The sequence below is a fragment of the Delphinus delphis genome, chromosome 4 (genome assembly GCF_949987515.2).
Source record: "Delphinus delphis chromosome 4, mDelDel1.2, whole genome shotgun sequence".
NCBI lineage: Eukaryota > Metazoa > Chordata > Mammalia > Artiodactyla > Delphinidae > Delphinus > Delphinus delphis.
The window spans coordinates 131,573,891-131,595,439 of NC_082686.1; the positions used below are offsets into that span (position 1 = coordinate 131,573,891).

At 38.5% G+C, this 21,549-nt stretch overlaps 1 protein-coding gene across 1 annotated transcript in view; it reads left to right on the forward strand.

Moving 5' to 3' along the window:
• The window catches only part of MRPL3 (mitochondrial ribosomal protein L3), a 60,377-nt gene that overhangs the window by 7,555 nt on the left and 31,273 nt on the right, over nt 1-21,549 (forward strand). The window contains exons 5-6 of the mRNA XM_060011467.1: nt 7,145-7,244; nt 8,792-8,852. Coding sequence (XP_059867450.1) covers nt 7,145-7,244; nt 8,792-8,852 — 161 coding nt within the window. The remainder of the gene's footprint in view (nt 1-7,144; nt 7,245-8,791; nt 8,853-21,549) is intronic.

Below are 21,549 nucleotides of genomic sequence, written 5' to 3' on the forward strand. Positions count from 1 at the left end.
TCAGAATAGGATGTGAAAATGAAGTTCTAGAATTCTTTAAAAGTAAAGCATTTTGGTTCAGAAAGGAAAAAGATTTTTGAAATTAAAAGTATACAAACTTTCTCTTGCACATTGTAACCCTCAGGGAAACTGCAGGTAGATTGATTATAGAGGGTTTGAGAGAGAGAAGAGACACCTATGAATAGGTAATATTAAATAGTTAAGCATTCTAAAATGAGTTGATTGAATCAGTTTTATTTTTAATAGGGCTAGAATGTTATTTTTTTTAATCTGTAAAGAATTTATGCCTCCAAGAAACTAGACTGCTTTGCTTTTGCTATTTGTGTACCTTATAATAAATAAAAACTGATGTGGTACATAGTGTTTTTGAATAAGGAAGCTAAGTGGCCTTAAAGTTGGTTAAATCAATTCATCTTAGGAGCAGAGAAGCATTTTGATTGTGAGGAGGATAATTGCAGAGAACTCTGAAGAGGGAGGAAAAAAATGCAACCTCATAGATAGGATTATCCAAGTGTGACTCTGCTCTCAGTCTTTTAAATTGCCTTTTGAAATCATTTATTTGGAAGTTAGAGGAAAAAAAGCCCTTTGTTACACTGCTGTTGACTCAACTCATCTTGAACATCTGGTTTTTCTCAGGGCAAATACCCAATTAGTTTTATGATATTTTGATTTTAAAAGAAAAAAATTATTCACTTTTAGTGAAATTGGAAGATAATCAGGAAGTATGTATTACCTTTGTCCTTTTTATGTCTCAGTCTATAGTTACTTAGTCAAGATGTTTATCTTGTCCATTTTGTATTACTAAAAAAAGTACAGGATTTTTCTCATAAGCCTCCTGGAATACTTAAAAACCAATATTAATAAAATAATGTTTTTAAGTTACCAGGTGGAATATGTGAAGGTCAAAAATAAAATTGAAGTCTGTTCTAAAATTTAATAAATCTGAATCCAGTACATCAGGAAAATAATTTTAAGGATCCACATTTTTAAAATTTTTATTGAAGTTTAATTGACCTAAAACACTGTTAGTTCCAGATACACAACATAGTGATTCAGTATTTCTGTACGTTACAAAATGATCCTCACAGTTACCTTCTGTCACCATACAAAGTTACTACAATATTATTGACTATATTCCCCATGCTGTACATTTCATCCTCCTGACTCATTTATTTTGTAACTGGAAGTTTACCTCTTAACCTCCCTCACTTATTTCACTCATCCCGTCCACCCCATCCTCCTCTGACAACCACCTGTTTGTTCGCTGTATCTATGAGTCTGTTTCTGTTTTGTTACCTTTGTTCATTTGTTTTTTAGATTCCACATATAAGTGAAATCACATGGTGTTTGTCTTTCTCCATCTGACTTATTTCACTTTGCATAATATCCTCTAGACCCATCCATGTTGTTGCAGGCAAGATTTCTATTTTTAATGGCTGAGTAATATTCCAGTGTGTGTGTGTGTGTGTGTGTGTGTGTGTGTGTACACGTATATACACATCTTTATCCATTCATCTAGCATTGGATACTTAGGTCACTTTCATATCTTAGCTATTGTAAATAACACTGTGATGAACATAGATGTGCATATATGTTTTCGTATTAGTGTTTTTGTTTTCTTTGGAAGAATACCCAGAAATAGAGTAACTAAATTATATGGTATTTCTATTTTTAATTTTTGAGCAACCTCCATACTGTTTTCCGTAGTGGCTGCACCAATTTACATATCTAACAACCGTGTGCAAGGGTTCCCTTTTCTCCGCATCCTCTCCAAAACTTGTTGTTTCTTGTCTTTTTGATAATAGCCATTCTGACAGGTGGGAGGCAATATCTCATTGTGGTTTTATTTGCATTTCCCTGATGATTAGTGATGTTGAGCATGTTTTTTCAAGTGTCTTGGTCATTTGTATGTCTTTGGAAAAACGTCTATTCTTGTCTTCTGCTTACTTGTTAATTGGGTTGTTGGGTTTCTTTTGCTGTCAAATTGTATGAATTCCTTGTATATTTTGGATTTTGACCCCTTATCAGATATATCTTTTGTGGATATCTTCTTCCATTCAATAGGTGGTCTTTTTGTCTTAATAGTTTCCTTCACTTTTTAGTTTGATGTAATTTCATTTATTTATTTTTGCTTTTGTTTCCCTTGCGTGAGGAGACAGATCCAAAAAAATTTTGCCAAGATCTAGGTCAAAGATTGTACTACCTATGTTTTCTTCTAGGAGTTTTATGGTTTCAGGTCTTACATTTAAGTCTAATCCGTTTTGAATTTATTTTTGTATATGATATGAGAAAGTGGTCCAGTTTGATTCTTCTGCATGTAGCGTTCCAGTTTTCCCAACAACATTTATTGAAGAGGCTGTCTTTTCCCCATTGTATTTTCTTGCCTCTTTTGTCATAGATTAGTTGACCATTTAAGTGTGGGTTTATTTCTGGGCTCTCTCTTCTGTTCTATTGATCTGTATGTCTCTTTTTGTGCCAGTACCATACTGTTTTGATTACTGTAGCATTGTGGTATAGTTTGAAACCAGGGAGCATGATACCTCCAGCTTTGTTCTTCTTTCTCAAAATTGTTTTGTCTATTCTGGGTCTTTTGTGTTTCCATACAAATTTTAGGATTTTTTGTTTTGGTTCTGTGAGCAATGTCATTGGTATTTTGATAGGGATTGCATTGAATCTTTACATTGCCTTGAGTAGTATGACTATTTTAACAGTATTAATTCTTCCAGTCCATTAGCATGGTATATCTTTCCATTTCTCTGTGTCATCTTCACTTTCTTTCATCAGTGTCTTTTAGTTGTCCAAGTGTCTTTTACCTCCTTGGTTAGATTTATTCCTAGGTATTTTATTTTTTTGATAATTTGCAATTGCAAGTGGGATTGTTTTCTGAATTTCTCTTTCTGATAGTTCATTGTTAGTGCATAGAAAAACAACAGGTTTCTATATATTAATTTTGTATCCTGGCTCTTTACTGAATTCATTTATTCTAATAGTTTTTTTGATGGCATCTTTTAAGATTTTCCATATATAGTATCATGTCATCTGCAAACAGTGATAGTTTTATTTCTTCCCTTTCAGTCTGGATTTCTTTTTATTTCTTTTTCAAGGAGCCACATTTTTAAATGAACTTTTGTGTTTGCTTTTGTGGAAGAAGTGAGTATGACTGAGGATGAAAAGCAGGGGCCTTGGTAAAAGCGATGTTGAATATCAGTCTTAGATTTCAGCATATGGGAAGTGAAACCATAAAGAATGACTGGAGTGAATGTATGTTATCACTGTTGGAAGAAAGGATAGCTTCCCGAGGGGACTCTGTGAGGTAGAGAACAATCTTCTGTGGACATCCGGAGCAGAGCTGTTCAGTATTTGTTGCACAGTCCCACTGGGGGGCTCCAGGGAGATTCTTGGGGGGCTGCGGACTGATCCAGAAACTAAAGTTCTCTGCTTATAGGCCAATGCCACCCAATTTCATGTCAGCTGAGGACAGCCTACTCAGTAAGTTATAAAGGGGCACAGTTCTTATTTCAAACTGAAATTAGCAAGTACCTGAAGTTTGCTGCATATTCAAATACATGTTCTTCAGATAAGTGTGGCTTATCACTGGACCTGGGACTAGACATGTATTTAACAGACTTTCAGTGAGCTTTGGAAGTACATAGCGGGGGGAGATTATAGGCCAACAGACTGGCATGGGCAGGCACAGGTAAGCATACGTAGAGTACTGTGGCTCATTGGGGTCCTGCAGGTGCTTCGTTTAGGAGCATAGGGGAAGCAGAGGGAGAGGGAACAGCAGGAAGATAAATATTATTGCTTATATTCTCATGAAAGAGGCTCTTCACATCAGGAAGTGGTACAGCTTTTTTGGTAAGTCTTACAGTATCTATATCAAGAGTTAAGAATTAAAACAGAAAAAAAAGACAACAGGACATTATGGTAAGGAAATAAGTTGTCCATAAAGTTTTCTATTCAAGGATATTTTCTATTCAAGGATATTTACAATAGCAGAACGAAAAAACAGGGGTGGAGGGAAGAGCAGACAGTAGGACCTGCGAGGAGCTGGGGATGGAGCAGCCACTACAGTCTCTGCTCTCTAAAAGCTTACATTTTGGTGGGCTTGGGGGTGAGACAGGGAAGCTATTGCACAGAAGATAAACAATTAAAAAATGTGTAGTGTGACAGATGGAGGGAAGTGCTTTGAAGATTAATAAAGTGTGCTAAGGGCATTGCAAGAGACAGAAAGTGGTGCTATTTTAGGTAGAAAATCAGGAAAGGTAAGTTGATATTTGAGTGAAGACCTGAATGAAGTGAGAGAGCATATTATACAGAAATCTGGCAGAGGCGTGAGGAGAGACATAAGTGAGGGAGGTTAAGAGGTACAGACTTCCAGTTGCAAAATAAATGAGTCATGGGTATGAAATATACAGTGTGGGGAATATAGTCAGTAACTACGTAATATCTTTGTATGTGACAGGTGGTGACTAGACTTATAATAGTGATCATTGTGTAATAGAAATATTGCATCACTTTGTTTTGCACCAGGAGCTCACAGTGTTATAGGTCAATTATACTTCAACAAACAAATTCATAGAAAAAGATTTCAGTTTTGTGGTTACCAGAGGCAGGTGATGGAGGAGGGGGAATTGGATGAAGGCAGTCAAAAGGTACAAACTTCCAGTTATAAGGTAAATAAATACTAGGGATATATGTACAACATGATAAATATAATTAACATTGTACACTGTACATTATATGTGAAAGTTAAGAGTAAATCCTAAGAGTTTTCATCACAAAGAAAAAATTTGTTTTCGTTTCCTTTAATTTTTTATCTATATGAGATGATGGATGCTCACTAAACTTATTGTGATGATCTTTCCATGATGTGTGTAAGTCAGGTCATTATTCTGTGTACCTATAATAGTGAGGCAGACATTTTCTGCAGTTGTGAATAGCATAGGCAGTTTAAGACTATGGAGAGGAAAAGGTAAAGGGAAAAAAATCTGGCAGAATGGCATTCCAGGCAGGGGGACCAGTATGTGCAAAGGACCTGAGGCTGTTGTTTAGTGAGTTCTTAGACTGGTAAGGAGCACATTGTCCCCGAGGCAGGGCAAGCTGGGAGGAGAGTAGGTGGTGTAGAACCTTGGAAACCATGGTGAGGACTTAGGACTCGATTCTTCTGCACAAGATGCAGGCCATTGTGGAGACTAACGTAACTTGAGTTTAGAAGGATCATGCCAGCCTGTGAATGGAGAACATACCAGGGGGTCAGGAGTATAGAAGTTGGAGACGTGATAGGAGGCTACTGAAATAATCCAGACGATATACGGCTGGCTGGGGTCGGAGTGAGAAGTGGCTGATATGGGCTATATGTTTAAATAGAGGCTACAGGAATGGCTGATGGATGGACATGGGATGTGAGAAAGAGAAGAGTTGTAGGTGACCATAGAATTTTTGGTCTAAACAGAAGTATGGAGCTGCTGTTTATTGAGATTGGGAAGACGAGGAGAGTAGGCCTGGCGGGGCAGGAGCGTGTTGAGTTCAAGTTTAGACGTGTTAAACTTGAGTTGTTGTGTGACATCAAAGTGAAATGTTGACCTGGCAATTGGGCAGAAAAATTTGTAGTTCAGAGTAGAATTTGGGGTGGATGTTAGAAAAGTGGGTCATTAGCCTGTGAAAGAACCAGGGAGTAGTAGCTGGAAGTGGAGTGGAGGCCTTCCAAGGAGAGAGCAGCTGCCTGTGCCAAGCAGTGCTCATGGTGACCAGGGCATTTGGTGATTTTGACCAGCACGTCCCATTGAGTACGAGGGGCTGGAAGCCCCTGATGAAAGCCTTGTCGTGGGCAGGCACAGAAAGATTAGCTGGAGGAGATAATGTGGCCAAGGAAAGGTTTGTGTTTTAATGTGAGTTATTGTGATTCTTTTATGCTGCTAGGAAAGTTCGAGTGGAAAGGGGGAAATTGTTGATTAAGAAGATGGTGGGGACAGTTTCAGGAGTAAAGCCATTGAGTAGGTGAGAGGAGGTAGGAGTCAGCACACAGTGAAGGATTTGGCTTTAATAAGAACATGGACAGTTCATCTGTTATTGTGGTTCCCAGCCCCAGATTCACATCAGAACCATATGGAGTGCTGAAAATATGCTGACACCTGGATGCCCCCTTAGACTGGTGAAGTTACAGCCTCCAAGCTGAGGCCTTGGCCTTGGTGTTCTCTGAAAGCTTCCTATGTGCCTCTTGTGCACCTGGAGTGGGGTGGGAGGGTGATGATTGATTTGGTGGTAAAACCTTGGGGAAGAGCTCTCGATTCTTCTGTTTTTTTCAGTGCAATAAGAAGCAACATTATCAGCTCAAAGCAGGGAGAAGGAGGGGAGAATGCTGGAGGTTTTAAGAGGTTGTGGCGGAGCTGCCTTGGGGAGTGAGAGGGATTTAACAGGTGAATGTGGGTGTGAGAGGGATTTAACAGGGGAATGTGGGTTGTCCAGGCCACACTGGCACTCACTGTGAAGTCTGATTGTACATTTGAATGTGACTTGTCATGTTTCCTCCCAACTGCTTGGACACAGCAGGGAAATTAGAGTCAAATTTCCCAAGATTGGGGTTCTTGATACAGACGGTCTCCAGTCAAAATCCAAATATGAGGGCTTCCCTGGTGGCGCAGTGGTTGGGAGCTCACCTGCCGATGCAATGGACACGGGTTCGTGCCCCGGTCCGGGAAGATCCCACATACCGCGGAGCAGCTGGGCCCGTGGGCCATGGCTGCTGAGCCTGCGCGTCCGGAGCCTGCGTGTCCGGAGCCTGTGCTTCGCAGCAAGAGAGGCCACGGCAGTGAGAGGCCCGCGTACCGCAAAAGAAAAAGAAAATCCAAATATGAGCATGACTGTATTTCTTTTCCTGTGGAACAAAAGTCTTTCCCCGTATACTTTGAGCTACACTATGCCAGTTCTTTATATGAGCTACGCTATGCCAATTCTGAGTGTGATGGATAAAAATCTCACCTCCCTTAATTAAGGACTATAGAGTACTCTTTTGTTCATTGGGGAAGCAGAGTGCTCTTTAATTTGTTTTCCTGGAGTGTTAGTAACTTAGTTTAGATCTCTAGGCATTAAATTCCACTTTTTGTAATTAATGTGTTACTTATATGTGCTGCTTTTCCTCTAGAAATCTACATCTATATTGGAATTTTACCGAGAACTTGGATTGCCACCAAAAGAGAAAGTTAAAATCTTTAATGTAACAGATAATGCTGTAATTAAACCAGGTAATCTGAGGTCGGGGAGAAGAGGGAGGTAAAAATACCCAAATATGTGATTTGTTTAATGTAAGCCCTTTCAATAAAGCTGAATTCACAGTACAAAGTCCCAAACATTTATTTTTAAATATAGAACTGTAACTGATTTAATCACTAGGGACAAACAAGTCTTTTTCTTTTTTAAGTGGAAAGAACTGTAGAGAATTCTTTGTTTTCCATGAAAGAGGGAGGAACACTTTTGTTTTTAATGTACAGAGAGTTTCACATTTGGAAAAGCCACTCCAAATAAATAAACGAACTTTTAAAATGTGAAGTTCACTGTTTATAGGCTGGCATTTTATTAAGTGAAGAATAGACCCTCACTGAGATAGGATAATTTGAGAAAATGTAGCCTGAAACAGGAAAGTGACTGACCATAGCACCTTGAAAAAGTAAGATTTGGCACTATGATTATATTGGTTCATATAGTTAATGGCATTTTGATGTCTTTGAACTTCAGAAAAGCTCCCTATCTCTTGAACTTGAGTTCTCTAACAAGTAGACTGTAGAAGGATGTTTTAAGATTTGATATTTTAATACCTGAACTGAATTTCTTGAAGTAGAATACAATTGCAATAGGCCTGATTAATAGGGGCAGTAGAGTCAGCCTTGATATAACTTAGAATTGAAGGTATTTTTTGAAGTGCAAGTTTTTCATCTTTGAGGTAAAGTACATGGAATTAAACTAACAAGTATAAAAATTAAGTCCACATTAACTTTTGCTGTAGCACAAACCATATGATATTTTTTGTGTGGGGGGGTGAAAAATGGTCAAATATCAGCAGTTCAGGTCATTCAACCTTGTAGAAATTCGGTCACTTTTTAATCTCCCCTATTTTTTCTTAAATGAAGGTTTTTCTCTGCCCATATAAATCCACGTTGGGTCCTACCTTAAGGACACTAAACCTACAGCACTTTACTCCCTGTTTTAAACAAACAAAAATAGCTTTTGATTACATTCTCTACTACATTGGTTCCAGCTTTAAAAAAAAAGTCTTTTACTGGATGATGTTAATGTTGATTCCTATTTTTGGATAACTTGTCTCCAATAGGAAAAAAAAAAAAGACTTGATCCAGCCCCAGTGTTTTTTGAGTCATTCTCTTATTTTTATTTTCCTTATTTGAAATAGGAAATACATCTTAACATATTGTTATTCACAGAAACAACCAAGAATCTCATGTATTTACCAGCAGGAACAGTGTTGTCACAGGAGTTGCCTGTTTCAGCCAGTATCACGTTGGCCTCTGTGAAGGCACAAGCGCACCAGTGGCCGTGGGCTGTTGGCCACTCCAGCACCATGTGCCCCATACTTCAGCCTACATACAGTCCATTAAAATACATTTGTTGAGCAGTTTTATTATTTTATTGTTGACATTTCTAATAATTAAAATTGCAGAAGAGACTCTCCTGACATTTTGAAATCTGATAGCTAGAAGGCTTCCTGTATGTAGTTTATGTTTAATGAAGTTGTTTTTGGGCTGATTTCATACTGATTTTTTGTTTTCTTTTCATAAAGGCACTCCTCTTTATGCTGCTCACTTTCGCCCAGGACAGTATGTGGATGTCACGGCCAAAACGTAGGTCCACGTAACAGGTTTTTTCCTTTTGTTTTCTTTGTATATTAAAACACAGCAGAGTGAGTGAAAGAAGTGCAGCCTTTCAAAGTCAGTGAATAAAGGATAAGTAACCATTATTCTCATTCATAACTCTAATCCTTAATGTTACTGATGGTACTGGTTTTTAAATTGCACCGAATTAGCTGTATGTGAAGAGTTCACTTTGGGTTACATCTTTTAAACTGAGATGTGTGCTTCTTGAGATGGGATTAAGAGAAAGGTCCATTACTGAGTTCCCACAAGGAACTCATGTTCCTTGTGAGCTGCGCCCACATCTGTTTGAAGACCAAAGGCGGCATTTGGTTTGTTGGTGAAAGATAAGGGAAGCAGTTAAATTACAAACATCTTGCACTATTTGCGATAGTTGTGCTTAAGGTTCCCCTAAGGTAACTAACTGTATAAAGCGTTTGTGGAACTGTGTTAAAATCCTATCATGAGCTGAAAGAAGAAATAGGATTGCACCTTAGGCGTCTACAACAGCATGGCATCATCTCTTAGCACTAGAAGAGACCTCTTCCATAAAAGCAAAATATTTTGTCATGTGTAAACAAGGGTTCAAATTTGGTAGAAATTAACACTTAATTTTCACTCTAACAGAAATGCCGACTTTGAATCATACTTATGTTGGGTGGTGGTATTTGGGGTACTGTAGTTTTTTTTAATATCTTACCATCTGTTAAGATAAGCCCAGTACTGGCTAGATAATCTCCAGGAAACTTTAAATCTTACAGAAGTATTTTTTCAAAAATCAGTTGAGGTTATCTCACTATGGAATGAAGTCACCAAGCCTTTAAATGTGTTTATATAGAAATTGTTCAGGCCATGCACATATGGTCACCTTATCTTTGATAAAAGGAGGCAGGAATGTACAGTGGAGAAAGGACAGCCTCTTCAATAAGTGGTGCTGGGAAAACTGGACAGGTACATGTAAAACTATGAGATTAGATCACTCCCTAACACCATACACAAAAATAAGCTCAAAATGGATTAAAGACCTAAATGTAAGGCCAGAAACTATCAAACTCTTAGAGGAAAACATAGGCAGAACACTCTACGACATAAATCACAGCAAGATCCTTTTTGACCCACCTCCTAGAGAAATGGAAATAAAAACAAAAATAAACAAATGGGACCTAATGAAACTTCAAAGCTTCTGCACAGCAAAGGAAACCATAAACAAGACCAAAAGACAACCCTCAGAATGGGAGAAAATATTTGCAAATGAAGCAACTGACAAAGGATTGATCTCCAAAATTTATAAGCAGCTCATGCAGCTCAATAACAAAAAAACAAACAACCCAATCCAAAAATGGGCAGAAGACCTAAATAGACATTTCTCCAAAGAAGATACACAGACTGCCAACAAACACATGAAAGAATGCTCAACATCACTAATCATTAGAGAAATGCAAATCAAAAGTACAATGAGATATCATCTCACACCAGTCAGAATGGCCATCATCAAAAAATCTAGAAACAATAAATGCTGGAGAGGGTGTGGAGAAAAGGGAACCCTCTTGCACTGTTGGTGGGAATGTAAATTGATACAGCCACTGTGGAGAACAGTATGGAGGTTCCTTAAAAAACTACAAATAGAACTACCATATGACCCAGGAACCCCACTACTGGGCATATACCCTGAGAAAACCATAATTCAAAAAGAGTCATGTACCAAAATGTTCATTGCAGCTCTATTTACAATAGCCCAGAGATGGAAACAACCTAAGTGTCCATCATCGGATGAATGGATAAAGAAGATGTGGCACATATATACAGTGGAATATTACTCAGCCATAAAAAGAGACGAAATTGAGCTATTTGTAATGAGGTGGATAGACCTGGAGTCTGTCATACAGAGTGAAGTAAGTCAGAAAGAGAAAGGCAAATACTGTATGCTAACACATATATATGGAATTTAAGGGAAAAAAATGTCATGAAGAACCTAGGGGGAAGATAGGAATAAAGACACAGACCTACTAGAGAAAGGACTTGAGGATATGGGGAGGGGGAAGGGTAAGCTGTGGCAAAGCGAGAGAGAGGCATGGACATATATACACTACCAAATGTAAGGTAGATAGCTAGTGGGAAGCAGCCGCATAGCACAGGGAGATCAGCTCGGTGCTTTGTGACCGCCTGGAGGGGTGGGATAGGGAGGGAGACACAAGAGGGAAGAGATATGGGAACATATGTATATGTATAACTGATTCACTTTGTTATAAAGCAGAAACTAACACGCCATTGTAATTGTAAAGCAATTATACTCTAATAAAGAAGTTAAAAAAAAAAAAAAGAAGAAATTGTTCAGGGACTTCCCTCGTGGCTCAATGGTTAAGAATCCGCCTGCCAATTCAGGGGATACAGGTTCGAGCCCTGGTCTAGGAAGATCCCACATGCTGTGGAGCAACTAAGCCCGTGCGCCGCAACTACGGAGCCTGTGCTTTAGAGCCCGCGAGCCACAACTACTAAGCCTGTGTGCCACAACTACTGAAGCCCACGCACCTAGAGCCCATGCTCTGCCACAAGAGAAGGCACTGCAATGAGAAGCCCACGCACCGCGATGAAGAGTAGTCCCCACTAGCTGCAACTAGAGAAAGCTGGCACGCAGCAATGAAGACCCAACTCAGCCAAAAATAAAAAAATTAAAATTAAAAAAATAGAAATAAATTGTTCAGTATCAGTTGTTAGAATCCACATGATCTAAGCTAAGCTTAACTCCAGATATCAGCTCTTGTCTATGTGGCTGGCAGGATCTTAGTTCCCCAACCAGAGATCAAACCCCGGCCCACGGCAGTGAAAGTGCCCATTCCTAACCACTGGACCACCAGGCAATTTCCCAGCTCTTGTCCATTCTTGTTTCGTGTTCTATCAGCATAGATGGTAGTTTCACTGATTTATGTGCCTGTTTTGTTTTTGGAATATTCTGACTGAGAACTCTTTGAAAATGAACAGTGGCCCACTGGTGCTCTGGGTTAACCTTAGAGTCACAGTGACTGAGACAGAGCAGCTTCTTATATCCAAGGAAACCAGATAAATCCAGCATCGGTTTCTTAAATGCGGTCAGATATTTCTTCACTTCCACATTATTACTGCCTACTTTTAAATACGGGCCATTGCACACAGGTCCTAGGGGCCTTAACTTTTTAATATTTATTTATTTTTGGCTGTGTTGGGTCTTCGTTTCTGTGCGAGGGCTTTCTCTAGTTGCGGCAAGTGGGGGCCACTCTTCATCGCCATGTGCGGGCCTCTCACTATCGCGGCCTCTCTTGTTGTGGAGCACAGGCTCCAGGGGCGCAGGCTCAGTAGTTGTGGCTCACAGGCCTAGTTGCTCCACAGCATGTGGGATCTTCCCAGACCAGGGCTTGAACCCATGTCCCCTGCATTGGCAGGCAGATTCTCAACCACTGCGCCACCAGGGAAGCCCAGGGGCCTTAACTTTTGATTAGCTCTTTCGAAGTGGAGTGGGCTAGGTTGGCGGTGGAGTAGAGGAAAGTGGGGCCTCTTTAAAGAGACTGTGAACCTTCCTCTTTTTCTCCCTGCTTCCTGATTGTTGCGAACTCATTCCTAATTGCTGGGGCGTCTGAAATTACTGGTCTTTTGGAAACGTTTGTCCTGCCTACCCTTGTGAAGAAGTCAAAATATTGGAGCTGTAAAGCTTTGGTTTGAGTAAGTGGGGAGACGTGTGTGTTGTGAATCAGATGGTTTTACTTTTTAAATGCCTGAATTATTACGTATGATAAAATGCCTCACGGTAATTTGTTAATTTACACACAGTTAATAAGGTGTGCATTCCGTTACATATTTTACAGGGTAAATGAGATATTCAGGAAGCCCTGCAAAGTCGGATTCCTTTGTTAGCAGATGCGCTGTGGCAGTGTTTGTGACTAGCTTGGGTTGGAGCCTAACCCTTTCAGTGCCTGTGTTCACTAGATGCTTTCATTTCATATGCTACTGTTGGGTTTCCTTGGCTTCCTAAAAGCTATTTTTAAAACTTCAGGCTTCTCCTTGTGAGTGTAAAGTGGAAGGAGAGTGTGTTGGTTTTGTTTTGTGTTTTAAGATCGTGTACCTAGAAAACAAGAGTGTGTACAGCCATGTGCCAGCCTCAGGACTAGATGGCTGATGAGAGCTGGGAGAGTAACTAACCCTGGGATTTAGAGTAGTTGACATTCAACTCTGGAAAAGGGGCGCCTGCATTTGAGAAAACCCTCATTGTTGTGTGGGTTGCAGTACCGTTTTCTGTTTGACTTTGTGTAGCATGTGCACTGTACTCTGGTGTGCGTACCTTTTCGGGGTATTACTTGAGATCAAAATGAAACAGACTTTGACCTTTCACTAAATGTTGCCAATGGCTGCAGCTCTTGGAGCTGGCATGTTATTACGGCCTCAGGATGCTTGTAAGTGCTTCCGAATTTACAGAGCTCTGTCCTCATGTGGAGATGTTTTGGATTCCTCCTGGGTGCAGGCTTATTAGGTCTCAGCTACACCCAGTCCTGGTGGAAGCTCTCTCTTTGCTGTTGACTTTCCTGTGCATGTGTACGTGCACGCACACATGAATTTGCTTGCTTTTCTTTTTCCTTTTTAAATTCTTTTACATCCTTTCCCTGATGCTTCTCATTTTTTGGACAGTTCCCCCGGCTTGGTGTTTTAGCCCTCACAGCCAATGAGAATGTTTTTTTTCCTTGTTAACTGTAAATGGAACCATTATCTTTTGGACATAGGCTCTGAGTTCTTGCAGTCTCTTGGTATGGCTCACTTACAGCCAGAGATTTTCTACCTTGTCCTCCATTTTCAGCCCCTGTTTTAAAATTTTGAAACTTCTGGGCTCCATTGTCTTTATTATTAATCCTGTTACAGGTGCAAACACTAGAGAAAAAATGGTGCAGTGACATGGTTAGGTCAGATGAGGGACATGGGTTCACAGCCTGGAGCATCATTTCCCACACTTCAGTGGGCTTCACAATCTCCCCTACCTCCACTCCCCCACCAATCTTCAGATTCATTAGATCTGGGGTAGTACCTGAGAATTTGCATTTCTAACAAGTTCCCAGGTTGTGTGGATGTTGCTAGTCCAGGGACCACACTCTGAGAATCACTGGACTGGAGAATAGTCAGGAACTCACCAGTGGACCTTCTTTTCCTGCTGCTCCTTTACCCAGCACAGAGTCCCAGTGCCTGCCTTTTCTCAACTCTACTCAAATTATAACATGAACATCTGTTTTAAAGCAGGCAAGTCTAATTAATCCAGTTTCAAATAACATTGCCAGTAAAAGCAGGCCTTTGTATTACCCACATTTTAGTTAGCATGAAACTGAAAGCTGGTCTCCTTAGTAACTGGCTTCATCATCTCCTTTCCATTAGAGATGAATTTGTTTGAGACATTTTTCTTAATTGAAATTGTTCATTTTTCTCATGTTGTAATAGTGATATTTAATGGTTAAATCTATACTTATATTTCAAGTTTTTTACCTTATACCTTCAATTTTAATTGCTGGATTAAATATACTTTAGAAATAACTAACTAAATAAGAAAAATTAAAATGGAAAAGTACTAATTTAAGAAAATACAATGTTAATAGAATCTTTCTACTTCAAGAATGAAATTGTCTGCAGACATTTTCTTTTTAGTGACCAGTAACCAACAGTAGCACCCTCTTGAAGGCTTCCTTAAATTTTTAAAATGTTCCTCTTTCAATGATTGCATTGGGAAATCTGCTTACACTGAAAGATACATTGTATTTACCTGTGCTGAATTTGGATATAATTTTCTATATAAATAAGTAAATTTACCATTGTTGCATTAGAGTGTGAGGTGAATATATATTTACTAGAGTTCTTTTTAATTTTTACTTTTAAACCAGAAATAGTTTTTTATCTAAAAGGTCTGAGTATACAAATTTAGATTATATGGGAAAGATCTTTACATCTAATATATAAAACCATTCTAGCAGAATAATTTTTCACAGTTTTCATTATGCTATAAATAGGTAATAAGGCCCAATCTTTGAAATATGTCAGTTTTATGTAATTTATTCTAAATAAAATTTAAAGTGTAGCACGTATATTGATACGTTCCCCACACCACCACCACTACCCACTTCCTATACTAGGACCCTTTTAAAGATTATATTCTTATTCTGTAATTATATTCCACCATAACTTCTAATAGATGATGGGTTTGGGGGCCTAACATTTTCCCTTTCTTTCTCAGTTTTGAGGAGGAAACCTCTCTAGATAATATATAAAGAGTGGGTGAGATAAAGTATGACTGTTGATTCTACCCTCAACATAGGATGTTTAGTCCATTGTTTTCTGTTGAATCCTAGCAGTGCTTATTTTAACTTGTAGAATTTTTCCTTTTTTAGGGAACGAAATCAGAAAAAAATTAAAGTAAGATAAAAATAAAACTGTAAAAATGCATTCTGCAGTGTTTAGGAGAAAATGTTAGGTCCCTGTCTCAAAGGACTTGAAGGACACAGGTGGTGATGCATCCATAACGGTGGGCATGGGGGCACTTTCCTGCCAGGTGTCCTACTGAACTTTGAATTCATGACAGTGGCAAGCCTAAAGTAATTTCTTGAATCCCAGATTGAAATCAGAAAACAGCTCATTCAGCTACTTCTTTCTGAGTGAAAGATAATCTAAAACTCTATGAGTCTGGGCTAATGAAAACAACCCATATATTTTCAGGCACAATCATATTACTTTAATAGCAATTTCTGGCGTAATCTTACTTTTTTTGAAGTTAACAGTGTGCTTTAAATCCTCATTACCCTTTGGCCTCAAAATAGAAAAATAGGTGCTTACTTTGATAATGTTATCCATGGTAGTAAAACTGAAAGGAGTTGGGGAGAGTTAATTTGGGTTCTTTCATTAAAATATCAAAATGTGTACAGAAATATTGTCCATCAGAGCCTTAAGGTGATTAAAAAGCCAGGTAGGTTCTTAACAAAGCAAAGACTCTGGGCTGTGTGAGCAGTCCTGCACACTGTTCAGAGAAGGTTGCCTGCACGTGGTCGGAAGCCTTCCCCACTAGCTTGTTATTCTGACTGGTGGGTGTTTGCTGGGAACTCGGAGGGAAAGAAGGTGGATGCTGCCTTCAGGGAACAATTGCTCTCCAGCCCTGCACATTTGCAATTTTATTCATTTTTAATAAGTTACTTTATTTACTATTCAAAGCAGTAAATTTTTAAGCATACAGTTTTCAAAATGAGTAAACTGTAGAGGGAAGTAGTCTCTAAAAAATAATCCCTCTTCAGTCAAGTCAAAATGAGTGTCTCATCAGCGGTGGTCTAGGGAAAGCATGGATCTGCTTCTCAGCAGCTCTGTGACCTAAACAGCTTTCTTAACCTCTCAGTCGCCTCATGTTTAACACAAGACTAATTACAGCACCTACCTCATAGCCATGTTTTAAAGACTGAATGAGATAATGCACAGAAGGCTCTTAGCTCAAGATCTGGGACATAGTGAATGCTCAGGACTATTGGCTGCTATTGCTATTGGTGATATTACTGTTTTTTCATTTGTTTCAAAATTTTAAAGGAAAAATCTGTTTTCCTCAATAGGAAATATCTTTTTAAATGAATTAACAACATTAAGTCATTAGGAATTAGATTGTGGTATTTTCTAATACATCAAATTGTTGCCTCTTACTTTAGACTGTTTTGTATAGCAAAGTAGTAGCTTTACAAAACACTCCAGGTGGGCTTCCCTGGTGGCGCAGTGGTTGAGAGTCCGCCTGCCGGTGCAGGGGACACGGGTTCGTGCCCCGGTGGGGAAGATCCCACATGCCGCGGAGCAGCTGGGCCCGTGAGCCATAGCCGCTGAGCCTGCGCGTCTGGAGCCTGTGCTCCCCAACGGGAGAGGCCACAACAGTGAGAGAGAGGCCCGCGTACCACAAAAAAAAACAAAAAAACAAAAAAAAACACTAGGTAATTTTAAGAATACATAATACCTGCTACATCAGGAATTTACAGTGTAATGAGGATGCCCTTGAAATAACTCCATGCGTCCCTGATATGCTACTTTATTTTTGCTTTACTCTATTTCTCAAGAGGCAGTATGACCTGGGTTAAAAGCATGACCAGATACTTTCATTTACCAGGCATTTGACCTTGGGCAAGTGGCTTAACCTCTCTGGATGTGGATTTCATTATCTTTAACATAAGGGTTTGGGAGTAAATGGTTTCTAAGGTTCCTTTTTTTTTTTTTTTAATGTAGGTTTTTGTTTTCTTAAGTATAGTTGATTTACAATATCGTGTTAGTTTCAGGTGTACAGCAAAGTGATTGAGTTATACATTACATATCCTTTATCATGTTCTTTTCCATTATGGTTTATTACAGGATATTGAATATAGTTCCCTGAGCTATACAGTAGGTCCTTGTTGGTTATTTATTTTATATTTTGTAGTTTGTATCTGCTAATCCCAAACGGCTAATTTATCCCTCCCCACCCTTTTCCTCTCTGGTAACCATAAATTTGTGTTCTAGGTCTGTGAGTCTGTTTCTGTTTTGTAAATGTTCACTTGTATCATTTCTTTTTTAGATTCCACATATTCTAAGTTTCCTTTCAATTCTAAAAATCTGTTTCCAAAAAATAATCCCTCAGTTTTCCAAGTGGCATAACTCACTGTTTTCTATATTAATGAAGAAGTAATACTCATAAAACTGTTGTGTCTTTCCATGATATTGTAGAATTATTTGAGTTTTTGAGTTTTCTTCTTTGAGAAGAGCAGACTGAACTCAGGACAGCAAACGTGGTGTTCTGGGTTTACTTAGAACAGCTGGAAAATGCTCCCTCTGTAAGAGGACTCAAAGAAATCACTGCACATTTGGCTCTTCCTACTATTGAATGAGCTAGATTTGATGTCAGAAAGCTGTGAGCGGTCCACTCTTAGCAGTCAGTTGTTGGTAAAAATGTTCCCAGATATTGATGGGAGCTTTATAGTTTTTAGACATAAACAGAATACCTGCAGTTCAGGTCATGCTGTCACAAATTCATCCTGGAGAGTAACAGCCATACAGATCTTCCATGCCAGCTTTTAACTGTATGTGAGGGGACACAAAGCAACTGGAAGATTCCACCATGACTTACCTGTGTGCTCAGGAGCTGTTTTATATCACTGATGGAATAGGTTTAGACAACAACACTGAGTTGAGTAGAAATTGACTCCCAGCATTTACAGGGATCTTCAGTGGCAAGGGCAAAACTCAGTGATGAGAATTTTGAAGGAATTTCCTTGAGGACTCAGAATGGATGGACTCGAGAGCACTCCTCACCTCATGGACATTTTGTTTTATCTGCATATAAAAGTGTATCCAGAACCATGCAGTCAAAGGCAGTTTCCCACAAAGTGGGGAAATACATGATGGGTTTGTATTAAAACCTTTGTGTCTGCTGGTAGACATTTAGGCATTTGTCAATGTGACAGGGAAATGAAATTCATAGTATTCTCTAGAGATTTATAGAATGCAGTTGGAAACACTAAATTATGCATTCTATTCTGCAAGATTCTTACAGTCAAACCTTTAAGCCCCTCCTTGCCTTTTCTTAATATAATCTTCATAAACTTTTATAAAAAACAAGCCCATTATACAGCATTTGGAAACTACAGGACAAAATAAAGGAAATAATCATCTCTCTTCCTAAGACACAGTTATAGCCAGTAACAAAATTAGTCTGAGTTCTCTAGGTAGGGCACTAGGGTTAGATGCTGCACAATCCCTGCACTTCATGAACTTAAAGTATAGTGAGGAAATATACCCAGAAACAAGGGCAATAAAGCCTAAATTTAAATCGCATCTCTGAGATTTTTTGAGGAAGTTTTGGTTTTAGCAAGTATGAATGCTCTAAATAAAATAAATTTTTTATGTTTTCCTAATTTGCAGATATGTTTCACTAAATTTGGAACTTCTAACATTGTGTTCTTAGCTGATATGAATTTTCCTTTATTTGTTTTTTTTCTGCTGTCATTAAAAACTGCAGCATAAAAGGGGTGGGAGAGATGAAGTACGTTATGTGTTTTATATCCTATTTAGTAAAGTGAAGGTATTATTTTATGTGACTTGTGAAAACCTTATGTTTGAACTCTGCATGGGTTTGCTAAGTGTAGATTCATTCATATCTTGCTTTTTGTTTTGTTTTTGTTCTCCAGTTGGGCGACAACTGAGAGAAACAACAGAATAGACACCTGTGCCCCCTCCGTGGAGCAACAGGTGCCCTCTGTTCTCCGTAGTCTCAATTCAGCCAGTGATTTGTCACATCATGTGTGTCTTACCCTTTTGTTTAAATGTTATTTATTGAAGAGGCTCCTGTAGTACACAGTATAACAACATGATGTGTTCTAGAACTAGATTGAAAAACAGTCTGTAATTGGCTGACAGTAATTAGCAGTTTCAGGATACCACTTTGATTTTGTAATCGTTTGCTGGTAAAATGAGCTGAATTATCTTCCTGTAATTTACCTGGAGTGTTTTTTACTGGTGCACACATGCATGCTCTCTCTTTAAGCAGGAGATGAATCAGTTTGAGAACTCAAGTTACCAACAAACTTTCTACCAAGAATGACCAGTGTTAGAATGCCGTATTTTGAAAACATGCTCATTTTAGATTTGGCATTGCCAGTCCGTTCCCTTGTTTTCTTTAAAGTGTTATTTGCCAGGGCTTCCCTGGTGGTGCATTGGGTAAGAATCCACCTGCCAATGAAGGGGGCATGGGTTCGAGCCCTGATCTGGGAAGATCCCACATGCTGTGGAGCAACTAAGCCCATGCACCACAACTGTTGAGCCTGCGCTGTAAAACAACTGAAGCCCGCGCACCTAGAGGCCCTGCTCTGCAACAAGAGAAGCCACCACAATGAGAAGCCTATGCACCACTACGAAGAGTAGCCCCCACTCGCCACAACTGGAGAAAGCCCACGTGCAGCAACGAAGACCCAGTGCAGCCAAAAATAAAATAAATGAAATAAATTTATAAAACATTTTTTAAAATGTTATTTGCCAAACAATATCATAAGTTCAAATGACTCTTTAGGTACTTCTTTTTTATTTTTAAATTGCAAAGCATTTATTTTTCAAATATCAATATATTCTAAAATTCAGTGTTAAGTAGAAATATTTGTTAAGTTTCTGAAGCAAAATTTCAGTAAAATATTTGATTATCATAGTTTGCCTTCTTAGATGTTAACCTTGCAAAGTTTATAGTGACTTTTCAATGAATATATGTTAAATTTCTGCTTTAGCTCTTTGATCAAGCATAAGCATTATTTTGAATTTTGGAGGCAAAAAATCAATTATGTACAGGCACGCCTCGGAGATACTGCAGTTTGGTTCCAGACAACGGCAGTAAAGCGAGTCAAGCTTTTGGTTTCCTAGTGCATATAGAAGTTATGTTTAACACTGTACTGTAGCCTGTACAATAGCATTATATCTAAAAAAACAATGTATGTGCCTTAATTTAAAAATACTTCATGGCTTAAAAATGAACGAAATATAATGCCATTTTCAGCGACATGGATGGACCTAGAGATTGTCATACAGAGTGAAGTAAGTCAGAAAGAGAAAGACATATATTGTATAATATCACTTATATGTGGAATCTAGAAAAATGGTACAGATGAACTTGTTTGCAAAGCAGAAATAGAGTCACAGATGTAGAAAACAAACTTGCGGTTACCAAGGGGGGAAGGGTAGGGTGGGATGAATTGGGAGTTTAGGACTGACATATATGCACTACTATATATATAATAGGTAACTAATAAGAACCTACTGTATAGCACAGGGAACTCTACTCAATGCTCTTGAGTAGGTGGTGACCTAAATGGGAAGGAAATTTTAAAGAGTGGATATATGTATATGTATATCTGATTTACTTTGCTGTACAGCAGAAACTAACACAACATTGTAAAGCAACTATACTCCAATAAAAATTTAAAAAAAAAAACAACTTCATGGCCAAAAAGTGCTAATCATTATCTGATCACACAAGGTTACCACAAACCTTTCAAACTGTAAAAACCACTGTATCTGCGGAGCATAATAAAACAAGGTGTGCTGGTCAGTGTACTCCATGTGATGTGTTCAGTTGATTAATGTGAAAAAAGCTACATTTAAATTATTCATATACAAATAACTTTTGACATGTGATATGATATTATTCGACTGTTATATTCTATACATATTCGTATTATTTTTATGCTGGTTTCTTGAGTTATCTAAAACAAACCATCTTAGTCATGTGGGCTTACTTCAATCCATTACTCTCTGGTAATTCTTTGTTAAATGCATAGCAAAGTCCTTGTGGAAATTACATAGTTTTCAAAATCTTTTGTTATTGGTCCTTTTTGTAAATGTCCTGAACTGGGCACTATTTATTTAATAATAGCTAGCTTTATTAAATTAAGGGAACACAGCATGAAAAATATGTTGACATATTATCTAATGAAAGGTGGAAAAAGTGTTCATCTTAAGAGTCTATAAAACTAAGGCTGGTAGAGTCTTACAATTCATTCTAGCCCTTTCCTTGTATCATTTGTCCTGATATATTTGACAGAGATAAACTCTAATGCTGCTTGAACCTTAGTGTCGTTTCTACCTACACTGCATAATGTTTCTCTAGTTAGCAGAATTTGAAAATAGAATGGTTTTGTTTAAAAATTGAAATATT